This window comes from Heterocephalus glaber, unplaced genomic scaffold (genome assembly GCF_053883595.1).
Source record: "Heterocephalus glaber isolate CG9 unplaced genomic scaffold, H.glaber_assembly_v1.0 deba00001457, whole genome shotgun sequence".
NCBI classification, from domain to species: Eukaryota; Metazoa; Chordata; class Mammalia; order Rodentia; family Bathyergidae; genus Heterocephalus; species Heterocephalus glaber.
Window position 1 is genome coordinate 43726740 of NW_028258305.1, and position 22988 is coordinate 43749727.

At 43.4% G+C, this 22988-nt stretch overlaps 1 protein-coding gene, 1 long non-coding RNA gene and 1 pseudogene across 4 annotated transcripts in view; 2 read left to right on the forward strand and 1 right to left on the reverse strand.

Annotated features, from left to right (window-relative positions):
• The first annotated feature begins 791 nt into the window (after positions 1–791).
• LOC147827075 (putative ATP-dependent RNA helicase DDX10 pseudogene) lies at positions 792–6865 on the forward strand (annotated as a pseudogene).
• Positions 6866–13244: 6379 nt separating this feature from the next.
• On the forward strand, positions 13245–18479 carry LOC110347902 (uncharacterized). The gene is made up of 3 exons (XR_002392793.2): positions 13245–14747; positions 15267–15579; positions 17636–18479. It is a non-coding gene; the product is annotated as an uncharacterized LOC110347902 (long non-coding RNA).
• The window catches only part of Klhl29 (kelch like family member 29), a 267445-nt gene continuing 262936 nt past the window's right edge, over positions 18480–22988 (reverse strand). For all 3 annotated transcript variants that reach the window (XM_004839072.4, XM_021253538.2, XM_021253539.2), the window contains 3 exons: positions 22794–22987; positions 22320–22464; positions 18480–20565 (listed from right to left, as the gene is read on the reverse strand). In XM_004839072.4, coding sequence (XP_004839129.1) covers positions 20382–20565; positions 22320–22464; positions 22794–22987 — 523 coding nt within the window. In that variant the 3' untranslated portion in view covers positions 18480–20381. The remainder of the gene's footprint in view (positions 20566–22319; positions 22465–22793; position 22988) is intronic.

Consider the following 22988-nt stretch of genomic DNA (forward strand, 5'->3'; position numbering starts at 1 on the left):
AGAGGAACAGGAAGTAGAAGATGTCTTACAGTTGATACTAATCATACTTTTTCAAAACCCGGACAGCCAAAAGAATAGTGTCATAGAATTCAAGGTGGGGAGAGTTTGGGGTTCAAAACAGACAACAATATCAAATGCTCAGTAGACATAGATACCTATCGCTGCAGATATCTATCTAATACTGCAGATGTACATTGCAATTTGGCACCTTCAAGAAAAGGGGAAAGAAGATGAGCAACTAGAGAAGCACACAAGGTTGAGGAAATGATTTTGATAAAAGTGAAAAAACATCTACTGAAGGGATGGAGGTGGTGGTAGAGGTGGCAAGGATAATAGCAGCTAACATTTTGGAAAATGTACCCCGATTCCAGGTCCTCTTCAGAGAGCTGTAGATATTTAATATTCAGATCAACCCTACGAATTAGATACTATTATTAGTTTTGGTTTTTAGCAATACCAGGGACTGAGCTCAGGGTCTTCATACTGAGCTGCATCCCCACCCCTCTCTTAATTTTTTAAATTTTAAGACAAGAATCTTGCTTAGTTGCCCAGGCTAGGCTCTAACTTGCAGTCCGCCTGTTTCAGCCTCCCAAAGTGCTAGGGTTATAGGAATGCACCACTATGGCTGGTTGAATAGATACTATCGTTATTTTCTTTTTTCTGTGCTAATGAGGTGTTAGCTTTATATCTGCATGATACCCCACAGCCTCATGCTCTCATAGGTGGGCTTTTGGGAGGTAATTAGATCATGGGGTCATGATGAGTTTATAGGTAAATGTCATGTTGGGAGGATGGCCCTGGTTGGAGGAGGTGGGTTACTGGGGGCATGGCCTCAAAGGATCTATCTCCCTCCTCCTCCCTTTATCTCTCTCTGCTTCCATGCTGTGAGCTCTTTCTCCTCTGCAGGGCTGCCCTGCCTTAGAGCCAACCCACTATGGACTGAAACTTCTATAAACTGAGCCAAAATAAACCTTTCCTCCTCAACAGTTGTGGGTGTCAGGTATTGTGTCCCAACAATAAGAAAGACATAAGGAGAGTTAATCACAGGTTATCATGTGCTGTAAGTCAAACAACTAAATAGTATAACCAGGATTTGAACCCTGGGTTTCTGATATAAGAGCCTAGTTATTTACCACTATCCTGTATGCCCTCAATAGGAGCAGAGCGATTGAGGATGGGAAAGGGGATGATTAGTGGTCAGGGTTCCAAAAGAGTTGAGGAAATGTGGGTCTTGAATAAGTGTCAGGGTGTTTTACAGCCAGCCCTGGTGGCACAGGCCTGTAATCCTTGGAGGCCGAGGCAGGAGGGCCTGGGGATGAGGCCGGCCTGCACAACTTAGATCCTATCTCAAAAGCAAGCAAGAGAAACAGCAAAAACAACAAAACCCGAAGAGAAGAAGGGTATTTTATTTCAGAAGAGTAGACTAGGGGATAGGCTCCTGTATTGTGATGTTTAAGAAATCAATACCTAGTTATTTCAAATATTTCCATTGAATGTTTATTGATCTTATACCTCTTCATTATAAAACATAACAGAAATATGGAATATTGCCTGAAACAAATGTGTAGATTAATCACAAATCATTTTTTCTCCTCAAAGGTAACTACAACCTTAACATTTATGGTAATGATTCCTGCTTTTCCTCAGTTTTATCACTTGTGTGCATTTCTAAATAACACATTTAAGTATGTCCTGGGTTTTTTCTCCTTTGTCTTTTTTTTTTTTTTTTGGTACCGGGGATCAAACTCGGATCCTTGCACTTGCGCAGCAGGCAGCGAAACCACTGAGCTAAATCTCTGGCCCTCTCCTTTGTCTTTTTAATCTCTTAGTCGGTAGATTCCTCCTCAGCTTCTCTTTTTCTCTCACCATTAACTTATTGAAGAAACCGGGTTTGACCCATAGAATTTTCCACAGTCTGAGTTTTGATGCTCGAATCCCTGTGGTGAAGTTAACATGTTCATTTCCTTCTGTGTTTCCCATAAATTGGTACATGCACTGGATACATTGCTGTACAGTCTGGTAGCCACTGGCTGCACGTAGCTATTGAGCTCTTGAGATGTGGCTAGTTCAAGTTGAGGTGTGCTGTGAATGTAAAATTAACACTCATTTTGAAGGTATATTACAAAAATTAAGATGTAATGTCATTAATAGTTTTCTGTTGATTGGATGTTGAAATAATATTTAGGATCTATTGGGTTATATTTATGAAAAATAGTTTCTACTTTGTTCTTTTTCTTTATAATTGGTCACTAGAAGATATATCTGTACATACATATATTCATATATATGGCTTGGATTATATTTCTATTGGACAGCCCTGACCTAGAGAATCAGATTCTGATTTTATGTAATTTTATTTTACATCTAAAATAGCTAAATAAGAATTAACCTATATCACCAAAATCCAAACAGCAACAAAAACCAAATATCCTACTAACTACACTTCAGAATTTGTTTATACTGTTTGTTGTCTTGATCTGAGGGCATACAGTCTAAACACTGTTCCAAAGTTACTTGGGATTTTTTCCCATTTATACAACCTGCCTTTACTCTGATGATGTTACTTTTCAAATTAAAATTTAGTTAGTTCTTGTTTGTGTTTATTTTTATGGTCTCTCCCATCTTTATGCATTGTAGTATTAAAATATGAACCTGAGGACAGCACCAGAATTTGAACTTCAACAGTCCTATTTCTGAATCTCTGCTTTTCATTATGACACCTCTGTTTCTGACATGACTCTTGTCATGTAGGAAAAAGGCAGTGAATCCATATTATAATATTAGCTGTTTACTAAAGTAGTCTTTTCTTTAAGATAGTATTTCTAATCTACCAGTGGAAATTAAGTGAAAGTTGTTAGGGCTGGGGATTTAGTTCTTTGGTGCCGCTGCCTGCCTTGCAAGCGCAAGGACTAGAGTTTGATCCCAGGTACCAAAAAACAAACAAACAAAGAAACAAAAAAACAACTTAGAAAGGTCTCTTGGTCTTGCTGTGGCACCACAAGTAAGATTTCTTCAGAAAATGCAGAAACAGCCCATTAAAGAACTGGTTAGGAGCCAAGCCAACAAAATAATTGAGCATAAGACTCCATCCCTAACCAATGATGATGTGGAAGAATTTAGAGGCTATTGCAGTGAGAAAATATTCGTCCTACAGAAAAGTGGGAAAAGCCTAGGAGAAACAGAGTACAGGTTGGCTAGTGGTACTAGTGATAAAAAACTGGAGGAAGAGGAGGAACATGATGAAAAGGAAGAGAAACTGGGACAAGCAAGAGAGTCTCAAACTCAGTCTGTTCCTAATATTGACGAGGCGCAGAAGGTCAAGGATGTCTCTGTGCAGTTCTTGGACAGAGATGATGAGGAAGAAGATGGACCTGATGATAATTTTCTTAAAGTGAAGCAGCGTGATGTGTTTGGGTTGGATCTTAATGAGAATAAAGCATTACCGAAGAAAGAATCTTCTAAATCTGGTGTGAAGAAAGATGTAACAAAAGTTGCAGAAGCAAAAAAAAATAATGAAGATAAATTTTAAAGTGAATAAAAAAATAACATTTACTGATGCAGGGGAGTTGGTTCAGCAGTGGTCGCAAATGCAGAAATCCGCCACAAAGGATACAGAGGAAGATGATGACACTGGTGTATCAACCGGGATAAAGCAAAGGAAAGGCTTCAGGAAGAGGACAAATATGACAAACAAGAACATAGGAAGAAAATTAAGGCAAAGCATGGGGAAAAAAGACTGAAAGAAAGGAGAGCCAGAAGAGAAGCTAACAAGAAACAAGCCAAGGCCAAAGATGAAGAGGAGGCCTTTCTGGATTGGAGTGATGAGGATGATGATGGATTTGATCCAAGCACACTTCCAGATCCAGATAAACACAGAAGCTCTGAAGAATCAGATAGCGAAGAAATTGAAGATAAGATTAGTGATACCAAGAAGAAGCAGGGAATGAGGAAAAGAAACAACAGTGAAATAGAAGCCGTGGGACCAACAAGTCATAGAAAGAAGGCCAAGTAGGAAACCTTAGAGCCTTTGGATACAGGCCTGTCTTTAGCAGAGGATGAATAACTGGTGTTACATCTGCTCAGAAGTCAAAGCTAAATACTTCCTGCTGCTGTCTACTCCTTGATACCTCTGGATGTCACTATGTGGGCAAAAAGTTAAAAAAAAAAAATAACATGTTGGTGCACTTTAAGTGCCATGAGTTCCATTCCCAAATGACATATTCTCCACACAGAAACAATCACATTTCTGACCCCCTTTTCACAGACCATGCTTTGCACCATCATGGAGGATACTCAGAGCCAGGATGGGTTATGCAGTTTCCTGATCCCATTGCATAGTATGTTTTGTTTTTGTTTGTTGTTTTTGCAGTGCTGAAGATTGAATCCATAACCTTGCATGTGCTTGGCAAGCACTGCAGGACAGAACTACATCTTCAGCCCCTGCTCCTTTTGTTTTACTGGCAAGTTCTGAAGTCTTTGTTATTGGAAATTCCGATTGCACACTATATAGAAATTTTGATGTTACACTTAGAATGGGTCATAATTTTGACGTGTATTTTATATTTCCAAAGAGACCAGCCCTGAGAAAGACAAGTATTTTTTTTCATTGAGATGATCAATAATAAACATTTCCTATAAAGTATTAATATGTTCATTGTGTTCAGTAATATAGAGCATCCTTATGGGTAGGTTCCTGAGATTAAAACATATGGCCAATTCCTGAAATGGTGATTTTTTTCATATTGTTAAATTAGCCAACTCAAACATCATATCATTTCACTCATACTACAGATTTGCTAAAAGTCATTTCTAAAATCTAAAAGTTCTTGAACTTGAACTCATGAACACAGCCTTGTAGCTCTCCTGCAAGGTTCTCTGTTCATCAGGTGCCATCAATCCCCACCCAAACTCAGCTCCTGATAATGAGGAAAAAGCAAATTTGGTACAAATAATTGAAAGATTCTTCAGAGGGAAAGAATATGATGAAGAAATCTGGGTCTTAGTATGAAATTACTGTTTGAAACATAGATTTCTCATTCTCTCACAACTCTGTTCCTTATGTCCTTCCTTACCCCATGCACAAACAAAAATAATTTTCAATCATGAATAAACTCAATCATGAATCCAAAGAAAAATAAAATGAATCTGAGAAACTAGACATTTATACCTAAATGGATGCATATTGAGGCCGTCCTCTTAAGTGAAATAAATAGGACATACATGTGTAAATACCGAATAGTTTCTCTAGTGTGAGAAACTGAAAGTGTAAGTAAGGATACACACGGATGAAATGGCCTAATAACATATTTCTTGGATTGTTTCCATCACGTGTCATATGACCGTATCGAAATTTAAATTAGGGAGAAGCTTGGCTTATGTGGCGTCTGCTAGCTAACTGGAATTTTTTTCCAGACCACTATTTGTTCAGTGTTGGTTTGGGGGACCTTTCTGAAACAAATCACATCCTCTGGTGTCTTGTTGGTGCTTGAGGTGCTTTTTTAAGTTATGTGGAAAAATGTTTATGTGCTTTTCAGTTTTGTTTTGGTTGAGTTCTACTGAATTTGAATATTATTGTAGTTTTTTTTCCCCTTGCATTGTTCTTCTTTGAATGGTTTTAATTTTTGTATGTGTGTGCGTTTGATAATAAAGTTATAAAAAAATATGAACCAAATCATAGAGTCCTAACTGTGCCAACAAGTTAGATCCAGAGAGGTGTTGGTGCCCTATCCCTTCTACTATGTAGGTAACCAATCTCTTTAGTGTTTCTTTTGCTAAAATAAGCAAGTACGTGCATATTTTATTCTCTTTCTCTTTCCACTAAAGGGAGCTATTGTAAAAAGTCTTTTGCACACATTTTTTTACTAGACTTTATAAAAGAAGTTTCTGATTTACACAAAAAAATGAATGTAGATTTCCCTTTAATCTCTTGTCCCCCCCTCATTTCCCTGATTATTAACACCTGACATTGTTAGTGTGCTACCTGTGTTACAATTGAGGAATACTGGCACCTAATTATTAAATGAAGTTTGTGTTAGGGGTCACTGTGTTACACATTCTAAGGACTTTGATAATACCATCTTTTCATCACTGCTAATAACATTCAAAATAGTTTCATTGCCTTAAACATTTTTTGTGTTCTACCTATTCATCCCTTCCTTCCTCTCACTGGCAACCACAGATATTTGTATTGTCTCCAGTTTTCTAGAGTGTCATATAATGAGAATAATTCAAAATATGTAGCCTTTCAGGTTGACTTCTCTCATTTAGCAATAAACATTTAAGGTTTCTTTATGTCTTTTTGAGGCTTGATAAACTCATTTCATCTTAGTGTGGAGTAAGTGTCCCATTGTGTGGATATGCCAATTTGTTATTCATTTACCTTGGTACATCTTGGTTGCTTCCATGTTTTGCCATTTATTAATAAAGCTTCTATAAGTATTCATAGACAGACATTTTGTGGGCATATTTTCAACCCTTTGGGTAAATGCCAGATATCATGATTGTTGGATTATATGGAATTAGTTTTGTAAGAAGCTGCCAAACTGTCTTCCAGCATGGCTGTACCATTTTCCATTCCTGGTCCCATCCTTGTCAGGATGTGGTATTGTCTTGTGTTTTGGATTTTGGGTGATTCTATTATGTGATAGCTCATTGTTTTAATTGAATTTGTAATTCCCTGATGATGTCTCATATGGAACATCTTTTCATATATATTTTTGCTTTCTGTAGGTAATGAAGCATCTGTTTAGACATTTTGCCCATTTTTAATTAGGTTTTTTAAATTTTTGAATTCTAAGAATTTTTTGTATGCTTTTAGGTACCAGTCCTTTATCAGATAGGTGTTTTTCAAATATTTTCTCATAGTCAGTGGCTTGTCTTTTCATTCTCTTAACAGTCTTCATTTGACTTAATTTATTTATATTACTACATTTTTATAACAAATGTTACATGTACCTATATAACTATAAATTGTGAATTATTGTGTAAATTTTAATTTATACATAAATTGTAATTATAGTTGGGATTTTAAAAAATTCTAACAATCTTTAATTGGTGTATTTTAGTTTGTTTATGTTTAATATATGTTTGCATTGTGGTCAAATACATATAGCATAGAATGCAGCACCTAAACTTGTACGTGTATAGCTCAGTGGCGGTGAGGACACTGCCATGTGTCACTGCCATCCATCTGCAGAGCTCTTTCCATCTTACAGAGCTGCGGCTGCACCACAAAACAGTAGGCCCTCATCCCCTCCTTCGCACCCACGCAGTCACCCTTACTCTTTGGCTATTCTTACGCCAGGCATGGGCAAGCCCGGTAACCCTGACCATCCCCTAAAGGAATAGTTCCCTTTATCTGTCTCTTACTTTTTAAAATCCTACCTCAGAATGCTAGTTTTATTTTCACTTTTTAAGGAATCACCATACTACTTTCCTTAGCAGCTGGACCATTTTACATTCTCATCACAAATGCAGAAGTTTCTAATTTTTCCACAACCTCACTGACACTTTTTATTTTGCTTTCTTTTTTTTTTGAAGGAGAGTTTAAATAGCAGTCACCCTAATGGTGTGAAATGTGGCTTCACATTTAACGTAACTCCGTAGTTTTATTATTTCAGTATAATTTATCTGTTGTTGTTTAGCAGCATCTCTTTGTACGGCTTTTTGGGGTTTTTCTGGCATTTACACATACTTTTTACATCATACCTGAAATTAATATTTTTTTACTTTATATGTAAAATATAGAAATCTTCCAGCCATATGCCGTAGTTTTCGTATGAGATATATTTACATACAGTGAAAACTCCAGCATAGTTTATATTTTTTTCAAAAGTCACAGATATTCTTGAGGACTTAAAGGGTTAAAAAAATTAGAATTTTTATTCATTTATTGTTTTTGTTGCTTTTCATTACAAAAATCCTAGGTTTTATTTTTTCCACTTCCAGAATTTCCTTCAGCTTTTTTTTTTTTTTTTTTTGTACTGGAGATTGAAGTCGGGACCTTGCACTTGCGAGGCAGGTGGCAGAATAGCATTTCTTTTGAAGCAGGTCTGCTAATGACAAATTCTTGGTTTTCCTTCATCAGACAATATCTTTATTTTTCCTCTATTTTGAAGGATATATTCACTAGACACAGAATTCTGGGTTGACAGTTCTTTTCTTTCAGCACTTTAAAATGTGCATGGCCTCCATGGTTTTTGATGAGAAATTCATACCGTTGATCAATTCAAGCTAAGAAACTGTGAAAGAACTTTATTTGGAGCCTTGGGAAATGCAATTTGGGATTGACGGATTCAGATAGCTCTAAGTAAGTGTTCCAAAAAACCTTAGATTGTACAGGACCTTTACAGGGAAGGAGAAGTAAAAGGCAAAGGAAATTCTGGGCAGCTCGCACAAGTTATTTAAAAAGGAGGGTGGCTGGTGTAGAAAAGCCCTGGGTTCTGTGGCAGGTTTGTCTGATGCACTGGCTGCCTGTGACACTGGATAGCTAGTATGCGAGTCTGTAAACTTGACATCGTGGAGTGATCTTAGCAGTGTTTTCATGACTGAATTCTGTGGTGCTTGGGCATGGACTGCGTGTTGTGGAGTCAGACATTGTGTGCACTTCGAGACTTGGCAAGTAAAACACCAATTATGGATGACAGTTTTTTAACCTCCCTACACATGTGAAGACAGGCATGTGTTGTTATTAAGCAGACAGGTAAGTTTTCTTGTTTAATTATTAAAATTGAGCTCGTGTCATAAAATAGTTTTGTAAGTTATGTTAAAACAAATTAAAATAATTTTTTAGAGGCCGTGGTAAGGACAGTAGTGCATCGGTTAGTTTTTTGCTCATGATATTGTCATAAATACAACATTGTTAATACTAGAAAAGTAAATGGTTGCTCATTAACTTTTGGAATGTATAGAGTTGCAGTCAGACATTCAACTCAGAAAAAATCTGATCATGTCTCTTTACTAGACTTTTATAAGACCTATCTTCCCAGAGAATATATATACTATATTATATTTTATATGTGGCCCAAGATATTCTTTGCTCCATGCAGCCTAGGTAAGCCGAAAGGTCGGCTGCCCGTGCTGTACATGATTGATTGCTGAGGCTGCCTCTGGGTTAAAAGTGTATTTGTTTGTGATGGTTGCAGCTGAAACATTTGTTAAAGGATGTTGATGGTTTCTGCAGACTGGATCCAAAGTTCAGATTCCTGGGCAGCACCTCAAGGCTTGCATAAGTCCTAGTCCCTTAATGGCCTCCCAAGTTTATTTTAAAGGGCTTTTCCCATGTTTCTTTTCATCATGACTTTCTTCTTGATATTTCACTGTTGTCCTTTGAATTATGGTTTATGGGTAGTTCATTGGTTTTCTCTGGATGCTTTTAAAGATTTCTTTCTTTGTCTTGATTTTCAGCCACTGTATGTAGGGTTGGATTTCTTTGCTGTTAACCTGTTTGGGGTTTGCTGATCTTTGTTTCTGTAAGTTTCTGTATTCTATCAAGTTTGCTAAGTTTTCAGTCATCATTTCATCAGATTCTCTGTCTGTACCAGTATCTTTCTCCTCTGTTGTTGAGATTTCAGTGACATGAATGTTAGACCTTTCAGTATTGTCTGCAGGTCTCTGAGGCTCTGTTCACTTTTCTTTAAATATTTTTCTCTCTGTTGTTCAGTTTGGAGAATTTCTTTTAAATTTTTTTTTATTATTTCAGCTACTGAGCAAGTTTGTTGATTACTGTTTCTCTTGGGAGTTATTTAATGTATTTCTGGTTCTTTTTATGTCAAGAATTTTGGATTGGGTCCTGGACATTTTGAATATTTGTGAGGCTCTGGGCTCAGTTATAGCCTTGTGGAGAATGCTACCTTTTTTTGTTTTAGCAATTGATGTGGTTCATTCCTGGGCCTTACCTGAGCTTGGGTCTGGAGGGTCTGACAAGGAAGTTTTTCTTCTGGGATTGTCTGCCCGAGAGAGAAAGCTGGGAGACATGGGCTAAAAGGAAGCTCAGGGGAGTCACCGCTATGTGGGTCATTCTTTGACTTGATTTTCCTACCCACTGTACTGGCTTTTAGTTTTTCAGAGCCTTTTCATAACTGCTGTCTTCTCTCCAGGGTTTGCAGGTATAATCGCTCCAAGGCTATGGCAGGATATACTTACCCACCTTGCCTGGGACCAGAAGTTTCTTTTCCCCCAGGCATGGTGGCACACACCTGTAATCCTAGCACTCGGGAGGCTGAGGCAGGAGAATTACCATGAGTTCGAGGCCAGCCTGGGCTACACAGTTGAGTTTAAGGCCAGCCTGCACTACATAGTGAAACCCTGCCTCAAAAAAAAAAAGTTTCTTTTCTTTGTCACTTTAAAAATGTCCTGCTTTGTTCCCTCTTCTGTGTGTCTTAAGGCATTTTCTGTTTTATTCACTGTGTTCTTTCTCATTTAGTCTACATTAAAAATTTTTTTTCTAATTCTTGTCGAGTTATTTCACTCCTTTTGTGAGGTTTTCTAATTCTCACAATTATGTCATGATGTAATCAGTTGTGTTGACCTGGGTTATATTGTTCTTTCACTCCTCACATTATTATTGTATGCCCTTTTCTTGTGTTGCACTGTTAAGTTTTAGTTTTTATGTGTTTTGTAGGTATGTCTTTCTAGAGTGCCCTTGTACCTACAGGAGTGGCTTTCCTTTAGTTTTTTTCTTGAAATATGTTTATATAGTGTTTTCCCTTTTTTGCTCATTTTTACATGAGATTACTTTTCAGCTTTTAGAAGGCGGCCTGAATTTCACGGCTCTCAGGCTCTCTCTTCTGTTACTTCTGTGAAATGTTGAAATATGTGGCTGCTCACTTTCTGAAATCTGCTCACTTTGCTCCCCCCTACCCCCTTTTTTTTGGTACCAGGGATTGAACTCAGGTCCCTGTGCTGTGAGGCAGGTGGCGGAACCACTGAGCTAAATCCCCAGCCCTACCCCACCCCTTTTAAAAATACAGACTTCTCTTTCCTCTGTCTCCTTAGTCCCTGTGCTGCTCAGTTCAGACTCTCTGCTGCAAGGTTTCTTCTTAGTTTGGGGCTCTGGAAGAGGGCTTTAGCTGATGAGGCCTGAGGATTCCCCAGGCTCATGTTGTGAGCGTGAGGCTGTGCGGAATCCTCAGCATCCCGTGAGTCCCTGTAGGGCCTCAGCTCCATTCAGTCCCGGTGATTTCCTCCGCTTCCTCCCACACACAAGTATACCATGCAGGTCTCATGGGTCCTAGTGGCTTGTTCATACCCATTTGGGATGTAGCATTTTGGAAAGTCCTTATTATTTAGTTTGTTTTGCATATTGTCCGTGAGTGTTGGGATTTTTCACTCTGTTTCTCTGTTTTTAATAGGCAGTTGTGGAAGATGAAGAAAACTGTGTCACCATGTTGTCACCTTTATCTCAGTTTACCTTAATGAAAAGATGAGCTCTTCTGCTAAGAGTGAGGCTAGGTGGGAAACTTAAGGGCAGAGGTGAAGGTTCAGAGTGGACCCTGATGGAAACGGGCGGGGACCTGACAGATCAGAGTGAGATGCGGTCGCAGTGGAGGCAGAGACCGACCGCAGGTTAGCAGTGGCACCCATCTGTGTGGATGAGGACTTTCTACAAAACTCACCCTTACAGCTTCCACCACAAGGAAAGCACCAGAGCAGGCTCATGGTTGGATTAGATTAGGATTGTAGTCTGGTCTTTTTGAACGGACAGAAGGACCAGAATGTTAGAAGGCTGAGATGACTTTTGGGAGAAGAATTCCATCCCCAGGAAGTGAACCTAGCATCAGGCTGCTAAATTGGGAGAAGTTGGAAAAGATCAAAGAACTGAATGTCTTTTATGAAACTAAAGAGCAAGTGCAATAGAAGGAGCCCTAAAAATGTACCAGAAAGAGACTTTTGTCAGGATTTAGGGCTTACGATTTCATAGATGGAACAGATTCAGCTAATAACCAAAAATGTTCCATATCAGATGTACTTTCATATATCTGACTTCAATTATAAATACTCTGGAATTTCCATTCTCAACAAAAACCAGTACCCTAGAATTGTATACCATCATAGGAGTTCAAGAGCCACAAAGAACGCTTTGGAACTGTCATAAAAACATGAATGTCCCTTGCTGGGGATTTAGCTCAGTGGTTCCAGTGCCTGCTTCGCAAGGGCAAGGTCCTGAGTTCGATCCCCGCTACAAAAAAAAAATTGGGCCGAGGATTTAGCTCAGTGGTTCCACCACCTGCCTCGAAAGCACAAGGACCCAAGTTTGATTCCCGGTACCCTGCCCCCCGAAAAAGAAATTTAAAAAAAAAAAGAATGTCCCTAGTCATGTTTCTGTGTGTGGCAAAAAGCTCTATGCTTTTTGAACATTCTCATTATGGCAACAAAGTGAAATTACTTTTCATAGGTGATACCAGTATTTCTGAACATTATCTAGAGTTACTTTGTTAATGGCTTAAAGTTCCTGCTGAAAGTGATAGAAGTTAATTAAAAAATTCTATTTTAGCATCTTAATGAATGTAAAGTATTTTTACAAGACTGTAAACAGAACGGCTCTTGAAAAAGATATGCCAATCCACAAGTAATATTATGTTTAAAATCTGGCTGGAATAAAGGTTATTTGGGGTGGGGAATCTCAAATTATGTCATTTATTTAAGGGAAATATAATGTAAGCTGCCAGCTCTATAGTTTAGCATACTTTAAAGAAATTAAACAGATTTTATTTAAAATAGAGCAAGGAAAAGAGTGATTGCTTATCACAGTATAAAAAATCAGTTTCAGTTCTTTGGAATGCTTCTTTCCACTAATTTCCACATTGTTTGAATTTAAATATTTATCCTCAGAAACAAAGAAAGTAAAAGATCTTCAAAAAGCTTCCCCCCTCCCATTCTCAAGATTTTAGGGTTAAAACTTGATGAAATTTTTATTAATACAAGTATTGAATAGAGTGTTTATATGTCATAGCTCAATGAAATGCTAGTGATAATGGGAAAACATTGAATTTTAAGTATAAGTAGGGCAAGTGATTGATTTTGCTGGTCTTTGCTGAAGCTGACTTGTTAAGATCGTCATGTGGTTCGAAATTAATAACGAACAAAATGCCCAAGACTCTTCCAGAAATTGTCAGGTCATACTTTTTCCATTATCACTGGATTTGAGGTTGGATGGGTGCTTTGGTTTATGTGTAGAGTAGTTATTGTGTATTTATTTCCATTCTTTCAATTAAAAAATACTGGAGAGCCTAAAGTGTTTTGGGAATAGTTCCTGTGAAACATTTTGCTGTACTCAGAATTTTGTTAACTTCAAAGAACATATGTATACATAAAACATTTATATTTGTGAGCTTATTGCTGTTTACCATATAAATAATATACATTTTTAAAGAACTATTTTGAGAATTGTAAATTAGAACTCTCTTCTTCTTTCATGATATTGCCTTTCTGTCATACTTTCAAAGATTTGGTGGAGTGTGTTGACCCCAGCATCCCATGTGATTATCTGAGCCTGTGTTATAATTAGAAAGGAAGGAAGATTTGTGTGTGACAGGAAGGGACTCTTGTAGCCAAGTAAGTTGAGAAAACTCCATCTTGTGCATCCAGTTTACCAAAGTTAGAATGAATGTTAGTCTGTTTTTGACTCAGTAGAAATCCATAGTAAAGAACCCTGTTTAATTTTAAGCCCACCACTTCCCAAGTTTATTAACTCTCAAAACCTTGTATGCAACTGTTCATAACGATTATAGTACCCAAACATCTAATAACCGATGAATGAGTAAAGAGAATGGATCTGTTTTTATGTATTCGATTTTATATATCCGTGTAATTGAATGTTACTTGGCCATAAAAAGGAAGGACTTATACAGTACATGCTACAACATGAGTGAATCTTTTCCCCCAATTTTTTTTATACCATGAGTGAATGTTGAGAATACTGTGCTAAGTGAAAAAGGCCCCAAAGAAGATCATATATTAATTGCTTCTATTTATGGGAAATGCTTGTTGTAGGCAAGTCCATGGAGACAAAGAGACAACGGATAGTTGCTGCCAGGCTGGGAACAGGGGCACTGGGTAGTGGACTACTCCTGGGTACAGGTTTCTTTTCAGGGTGATGAGGTGTTCTGTAAGTGGACAGAGGTGATGGCTGTGATACTAAAGCCCACTGAGTTGATCCTTTAGAAGGGTGCGCTTTAGGATACATGATTTATATGTCAGTATGCTATTGTTACAAATGGAGGGCTGTAGCAGCAAGAAGGGTGCGTAGAGATCGGGCAGTGCGTGTAGGAATGGAGGAGTGAACTAAAGGGCATAGGAATGATTTTTTACTGGCGTGGATGTAGCATCCTCAGAGCTGCAGCTCTTAGGGGACAGAGCTGGCTGCTCCAGAGCCCGCTGCTCCAGAGCCCGGGTTTGCACTTGAGTGAGCAGTGGGCAGCTTCACCGAGACTGAAGGTGTTCTGTACATAGTAGGTGAACACCCTAACTAAAACTAAACATTTGAGTCACCTGTAGATGCAGGGATGGCTGAAGCAGTACACAGAGTTGTGGCCTTGCCTGGACTTTTTCGTAGCTCAAAATATTTTTTATGCTGCCAGTCTGCTTTCACCCGTGCAGCGAGACAGAGGACACGTCCTCAGTGCTGTCTACCTGACCTAGTGTGAGCCCACAGACCCTGGCCTCATCTTCCAGGAGGAAGGACATCCAGAGGACCTGGAGATGGTGCAGAGTGGGCAACACAGCTCATTGGTTGCACATTTGGGAAGGTATTCATTTTTAGATTATTATTATTATTGTTATTATTATTTTGTAAAGAAATCCATGGGCTTCCTCTTTGTGTCTATCCCCAGTAGCAAATCTCCAATCTTGTTTTTGCCACTGTGGAAAGGGCCGGCTCTTTGGAGTTGAGTCTTTGCCTTTGCTCATGGGGAGACGCTTCATCCTTGGGTCCAGAGGTGTGACATCCCCTCGGGCTGAGGATGGTGCATTCTGGGCAAATGCCAAGGCAGCGGATCCCCTCCCTCGGCCCTCCCAGGCTGGGGACATGGGGGAGCAGGAACGTTCAGAGCTCCTGAAGAGTTCATTACCGAGCACAGGCTCACAGGAGGAGTCTAACAAGGTGACAATGGACGCTCTGACATCTTACCTGAGTGGACACTTTCCAAAGACTCCTGTGTACAGCCGAGACTCTTACCAGGCATCTGAAAAACTGCTTCTAAAGACGACTGTTTCTAACAGAGCTGAATGCCTGGCCATTCACAGAGGTCTCTGTTTTCCTATTACAGGTTTCTGAGACAGCTTGGGCAGGAGGGAGGAGCCCTGGTCTGCGTAAGCAACTCTGGGCAGCCTTGGGGAGGCCGTGCGGTGATCACAGACTCTCCGGAGTCTCACTGAGGCTCACCGAGGATTGCAGAGCGCCCACCGAGTCCTGTGGGCTCACGTGTACACGGGGACAGCTGCCTTCTGCAGCCCCACCGTGAGGACCAAGTTTGACAGTGGACGGAGCACTGGAGGCATGGCCTGTGGGCACTGGGCAGCCACTTTATTTCTGGAGATTGTTTCATCAGACTGTGGCCTGTTTCCTTCACTTCTTAAAAGGTGAAGATGGGCCCTGTATATTTTAGGGTCGTTGAGAGGATAAAATTAGGTACTGTGTGCAGTTATATAAATATTAAGGTTTAGTTGAAGAAGACTTTCACAAAGATCTTGGTAATGTCTTACAGAGTTTTAGCACTTATGCATAGCAGCCTGTTTTTTTACTGTAATTCCCCTCCCTGGTTACTTAATTTTGAACCCTGATATCTCCACTGCTTATAGTGATCTTCATAAAAGAGAATTTCTCATACTGAAACATAAGGAAGAGAGTACTTTCTGCCTCTTACTTAAAAATTGTATGTGAGTGGGGCATTTAGCTCAGTGGTTCGGCCGCCTGCCCTGCAAGCACAAAGAAACAAGTTCAATCCCCGGTACCAAAAAAAAAAAAATCATTATGTGAGCTGAGGATGTGTCTCCGTGGTAGAGTGCTCACCTCGTATGTGTGAGGCCCTGGGTTCAATCCCCAGCACCAGAAAAAAATAGGTGTGTGTCTATTTACATTTATATCTATATTTGTATAGTCTATCTATGTCTTTATCATAAAGGTAATGTTACGACTTTATAAAAATTTGGAGAAGAGGAAAATTTGCCTATAATTCCATCAGTATAATAGTGGTTTTACAACTACCTCCATCTATTCCCTAGATAGATAGATGACAGATAGATAATCGTAAACCACAGTCATACACAGATAGGAACCTTGCTTTTCCTCTGGTAACTGTTTTCTATTCAAGTAAATGTGTTTGGTATCTATCGAGTAGAATTGTGAAGATTCAGTGGTTTAAGTGCTTGTTACTGCGACCAACTTACCATCAGTGTCACAGAACAGGAGCCAGTTGTCATTTTAACCGTTGGCATTAGCTTTCTCTAGTTTTTACTCTTTCCTTGGGCTGCCAGCTCAGGTTGAATTCTTCTCAGGCTCTCGACACAGGGCACCTGTCACACTGTTCTCCATGTGTGGAGCCTCAGCTCCTCTTCACTGGCACTTGGGATGCCCCCTGGGCTATTTTTAGGTGTAGGGAGCTAATTTAGTAGGTAAAAGATGTTGTCTCATTATTTGGGTTTCTGTTACTACTGATGTTGAACTTTTTTTTTTGTTTGGTACTGGGGATTGAACTCAGTACCTTGTGCTTGTGAGGCAGGCAGGGTGCCACTGAGCTAAATCCCTGGCCATAAACTTTTTGTTGTACGTTTACTGGCAATATTTCCTCCTTTTTAGGTCTAATACCTAGTTCTACTTAATTATTAGAATCACTCAATATTTTCTTATTGCATTACCTGCATGCTTTAATAAAGATATTAATTCTTTGTCATACAGGCTGCAAATATTTTTCTGAATATTCTCTTATTCTGGCTATGAGTGTTTTAAAAAGTTCACACACACACAATATGAACTCTCTTCTGAGCTGGACATGGTGATGCATGCCTGTTGTCCCAGCACTTGGGAGGCTGAGGCAGGAGGATTGCCATGCTTTTGAGGCCAGCCTGAACTAATCATGAGACCCTGTCTCAAAAAAGCCAAAATAAATAAATAAATACACTCTCTTCATTTGTGTCTATCACAAGGAATTTTCTCACCATCCTTGCTAGGGCTGATGGTTGTGTCTTAACACTTGTGGTGGTTGGGGCCGGGGATTTAGCTCAGTGGTTCTGGCACCTGCCTCATAAGCTCAAGGTCCCAAGTTTGATACCCGGTACCAAAAAAAATCTGTTGGGCTGGGGATTTAGCTCAGTGGTTCCGGTGCCTGCCTCACAAGTGCAAGGTCCTGAGTTCGATCCCCGGTACCAAAAAAAACAAAACAAAACACTTGTGGTGGTTACATGGGCCCCTAATATAGTGGACACACATCTTTCATGGTGGAATGCAATTCATTTGCCACCAGAGTTAAGTGCAAAATACATAGATTCTCCACAGACCCAGAGAATGTTTCTCTTCTTTAGGAAAATGAGGTAGGTAGGAAGGACGCTAACAGACCTACTGCCTGACTGCTGTCACAGGTCACCACTGGAGCTCTCAATGGCAGGCGTCTTATAGCCATTCTCTGTCTTTTGCTCCCAGACTGCCGTCCCTGAGAACACTGCACCTGTTTAGTTGATAGCTGTACGGGCCACTCGGCACAAGGCCTCACCAAGTCCTCAGGAGACCTCCTCTTTCACCTACCCTGTGCCACCTGTTTCAGGCTTTTTCTCTCAGGAGGCAGTAAGTAGTCCGTGGTAAGATTTGGGGATTAAGAACGTGAGAATGTTTGTGCGGATGACAGTGTGAGTGCATCTACCCTCTCTCACCAGTCAGTCAATCCTGGGCTTCATTTCCTGCACTGAGCGATCCCACCTGGCCTCCTGCATTGTCCTGGGAGCCTTGCATAGGTGTCCTCGGCATAGCAACGTGGTCTGTATGACAAGCTAGAGAACCTTCCAGCATGGCGAAGGAGGACAAAGGGGCCACCCTGACTGGACTTTAAGGTGGAAACCACACTGCTGTTCTTCCTGGAGGGAGTGTGTGTCTCTTGGTTGGAGTCGCAGTGTGATTCTGGCGCGGTCACGTAGACAAACAGGGTCCCGGGCATAGGCGTGACACCACTGGGAAGCGCGCAGTGCAGCTAAGCTACAAGCAGCACAAGTATAAGAGGAAGAGATCTTCCGCTAAAGGAACGTCCTGAGTCACTTCCAGGGTGTTCGCGAGTCCCTTTCAACCCTGACCTTGCTGCCCTTTATTGCTGGCTTTTCAGCTCTACCTGTCCCCTTGCTGTGGAGTCCTGTCCTTCCCCATCACCAGAGCCTGCGCAGAGGTCTTTAGAAGAACCCCGGCAGCCGACATGGGCGAGGAGGACCAGGCCTGCTCAGGGGTTTCACGCTGCTGTGGCAAAGCTGACGGCGCACAGAGGCATCTTATGGCTTCTGAGTCTAGATCTATAAATATATTTATTATAATATAACAAGAACTTAACAATAAACATATACTATGTACAATACCATTACAGAGAACCCTGTTTTATCATTCACAGAAATAGCCAGTTTTGCTCCAGTGTGACAGATGAGGAGAGAAACGCCAGTCCAGCGTCATCTGTGGAGTCTGGGTGACCACTAGCACCTCCCTTGGAGGCAGACACACACCGATGCCAACGTTAGCCCTGCCCCAGGCAGTTAGGATTTGTGCTCCAGTCCTTGGGTTCACACTTGCACCCTGTTTGACATAAATACTTTAAATGACATACAATGTATGTAGTTTTGTGCTTATTACTTTTTAAAATAATAATATTAAAAACTGCATAACGAAGCTCAGTGTCTTGTCCAAGTGGGAGCCACACTTGTAGTGCTAGAAGTTGATGCCCGGCGTCAGGCTTGGGATTTTGTGTCAGCAGACACTGAAGGATGGAAAGCGTGTTCTCTTTCTCCTTAGAAACAGTCCTTCGCGTGAGTGACAGCGAGCTGACTTCCCAGACAGGAAAATGGTCAATGTTATTTGGTGCCAACTTCAGCTGAACACCGCGGCGGTGGCAGCCTGCTTCCTGCCCTGGAATGGAAACTGAGGGCCGGGTGAGGTTTGAGGGCCTAAGGGCCCTCTCCGAGCCTCCGCGTGTCCTCCCTCCTGGCTTCCCTCTTCTCAGGTCAGTCAGCCACAGGGGAGGGGTTCTGCTCGCGGCCCTCAGGCCATGGCTGTCATGGCTCGTCTAAGAAGGCTGTCTCCATCCTGAGAGCTCCTGTGGCAGGTGCCTTAATATAGAGCTATAAATATCAAAAATAGTCTCCTGTGCTTTGTAGACATTTCTTCTCCCGCCCTCCCTCCGTCCCTCCCCTGGCCTGGGTCCTCCCTCCCTCATGGAGGGAGCTGGACTGGGTCAGGAGCCAGAACTGTGACCTGCTAGAAGGGGCCCTCCTTCCTCTGCCGCCTGAGGCGCAGTCCCAGCGGGCCGTCTGGGAGACGCTTTTTCCAAAAATTAAGCGGGGGCATGGCCCACCCCAGGAGAGATCCTCTATTCTGCACATAGAAAAACGGGAGCAAATGCCCCTCTGGCACTACCTACAGAGAGCCTGGGGAATCCCACAGCAGCATCCCTCTTTTGGCTTCCGCCTTCTCTCAGTCCTTAAAAATAGCCTTTTGTTTATCAAGAAAATGCCTTGGAAATCTAAATAATTCATATTGGATAAGAGAAAGCTAGCACAGCCATCTTGTCCTTCTCCAGCAAAAACATGGTAGAAAACCCCAGGAAGGACAGATGGCCCCGTCTCAGCGGCCCCTGCAGCTGCCACCCCTGGCTCAGTGCGGGCGCCTGACCTCTCTCCGGTCCTGGCAGAGACTGGCAGCCTCCTCGGCCTTGTGCTGCACGGTCCCACCCCTCATTTTCTCTTGGCTACTGGAAGTGTAGATTGATTAAAAAACAAACGTAGGAATCAAAGTGATAAGGACACTTTGATCTTATTCCAAAAGAGCCTGATGCTTAATATTGTCATCGGGTAACTGATCGACGGTGCGTTAGGGGCCACGCTTGCTCTGCAGGAAGGAAAAGAATAGCTTCTCTCTCCCAGTTGAAAAATATGTGAAACTATTGCACCGGGCAGAATGAGCGCCCCCGCAAGCCCTGGCTGGCGCGGTCCGCTTCCTGAGCCTTGAGCGCCGTGCCCCGTGTCACCCGAAGGCGAGGATGATTTCCTACATTCAATGTAGCATATTCAAAATGTTTAGCGCACTGAGTTCCTTGATTGGGTTTTATTGGCCTCTTATTGGTGTTGCTGAAAGATTATCACTGTGTATAGCATTTGCCTCGCCAGACTTGTCCACAGTCTTGTCGTGGCTCCTGCTGATGTCAGCCGCTTTGAATGTATTTCTTTATCACGACGCAGCCGTGTCTGAACACGGGGCAGGGCATGTGGGGAAGGAGGGTCCATGTGTTGGTTGTGGGCTCGTAGGCTTCCATGTTGCCCAGGGCAGGGCCCTCACTGCTGACAATGCCTCCGGTTGCAAAGATCTTGCCATCGAGCACCACGGCACTGGGAGGGAAAGCGGGCAGAGATTTAGGCCCCGAACCTCCCAACGGCCCTGGAGTTGGGCTCCCCACACTGCGTGCACCTCCTGCAGAGGTCACGAGGGCTCGCCTCTGCCCCCTGGCCCAGACCAAGGACACCTGTCCTCTAAGGGCAACTGGGACAGTGCTGCCCGATTCTGTGCACAGAAACACTCATCTGCACCAGCTTTCAGCCCCGCTGGCAGATGAGCGACACCAGCAGAAGAGCCACCTCTTGTGCGGGCACTGGGCGTAGGCCACTGACCCTCTATTGTCTTTCTGTGTTGTACAAACACAGCCTGCCTCCTACGCGAATCACACTGGGAACATGGCTCACAGTTCGCCAGGAACAGCAGAGTGAGGGCCTGATCTAACTGGACACCCACCCGTCCACCGAGCATCCTTCCCCTGCAAAGGGGCTGAGTCCAATGCTCCTGCCACGTCCCTTCAGCACGTTTGACCTGGACTGCTGTCGTCCACGTCTGCAAGGACCAGGCATGCGCTGCAGAACACCCGATGGCTCAGCCTGGACCCTTCCCTCTGGGCCTCCCTGGCTCAGCCCCTGCCGCCCATCAGCCCAGCTCACACCCGCTCTGTGCTTACTCCCCGGACGCCTTTCGGTCGCCCCGTCACCCCGACAGCCAGGCCCGTTTCTAGCCCTGACTTCTCTGTTGTTTCAGCTGTGGGCCATTTCTGCCGGCTAACCTCTGGAAGTGGACTCACAGTTTTTCAAAGGCAGGCCCTGAAGTGCACACGTGGAGAATACATCTGTCCTGACCTTTTAGGGGACACTGAAGCTTCCAGCCTGCTCTCTTGCAGTCCCTGCCACCCAGGGGCCTCATATCCTTCCCTCTATGGCCAACCTTTTCCCTGCTTTTCTTACCAGTCACAGCATAAATCTCCCCAACATTCAGGGTTTCCTTCCCTTTTCATTTCAAATGAGGCATGAGCCCTGGCACTGGGCTCCATGGACGCGTAGTCAGACCGTGCTCTGCACGCTGCCACCATGAGATGATGTCCACAAGAGCACAGCTGGAGAGCCAGACTCCATGCCAGCAAGAACTCAGCAGTTACCTGGCCCAAGGTTTCATCCCTAGAACCTTGCCAGAGCAGGGAGTTATCTGTCCAAGGTGCTAGGGGCCGGGGCCGCCTCTCTTCTAGCTGTGCTAGGAAAACATGAGGCACTCAGTACACGCTCTGTGCTGTTCCTACATTGAGGGTGCACTGGGAGCCTCCGAAAACCTAAGGTGTCTCCAAGAAGGGCCTGGTGTGGCGATGCTGATGCGGGGGGGCGGAGTCCCTTCCTCTCCTCGTTCCTCTTGGGTCAGTGAAGGACAGGGCTGGAAGAGCAGGGGCTTGTGACTCACGGCCACAGGCCCGGGTGGCTGTGGAACCACGCACCCTGTGCCTTCCACGCCTCGCCCTGCAGGGACAGGTCCTGGGTGCTTCTGCCCAGCCAGCCCCCCTGTGGCCCCCAGAGCCATGGCGACCGTGTGTGTGACCTAAGCCTCCCCTCAAGAAGCTGTACGGCTCTGGCAGGCTGTCCTGGGCAGAGCTGCCCTCTCCTCAGGGCAGCACGGTGGCCTCGAGGCCTCCTGAGCCACTTCATTCCCAGCTGGAGCTGTAGGCTCCCGGACCACCCTTCCACACTCTGCTCCAGCCCTACACCTGTTCGTGAGATCACACCGGCCCTGGGGTCCCCCAGCCCTCCCTCAGCCCCTACAGGGCTGCAGCCCTCACCTGCAGAACTGGCGAGAGTGATTCATGTTCGGGCCTGCCTTGATGTTTCCTTTGTCAGGGTCGTAGATGGTGGTGGCTCTGGCGTAAGCCCCGCCCAGGATGAACACGAAGCCATTGAGGGTGACTGCAGGCGCATACTTGTTGTCTGTGAGGACAGCAGAGCAGGCGGGTCAAGGCGCATGGGCCGGCCTTCCCTCCCCTTTCCCCAACTCCCCACCCTGGGGGCTGGAAAGAACTCCGACCTGTCACTCCTGGGCCTGGGACAGGCCAGGGCACGGCTACCTGGAGCTGTGGCCAGCCTGCCCTTCTGCATGTGCTGGGATCCCTGGCTGCTCCTGGGCTGGGGGTGCACCCCCTCGGCACCCCAACCAGCTCTGCAGAACTGGGCTCAGCCAGGCTCTGATCTGGGATGTGGAGGCCAAACCGCTGAGGCGCAGCCACACGGCCCAGGATGAGGAGACCGCTGGTCCTCACCGATCATCGGGGACTCAATGAAACTCCACGTGTTGGTCTGCGGCGCGTAGGACTGGAGGACGCCCGCGGCTCGGCCTGCCTCGTTCACCCCGCCGAACACGTAGATCTTGCCGCCGCACACGGTGGCCGCTGCCGAGTGCACTGCCTTGGGCAGAGGGGCCACTGCCTCCCACTGGTTGGTGATGGTGTCGTACC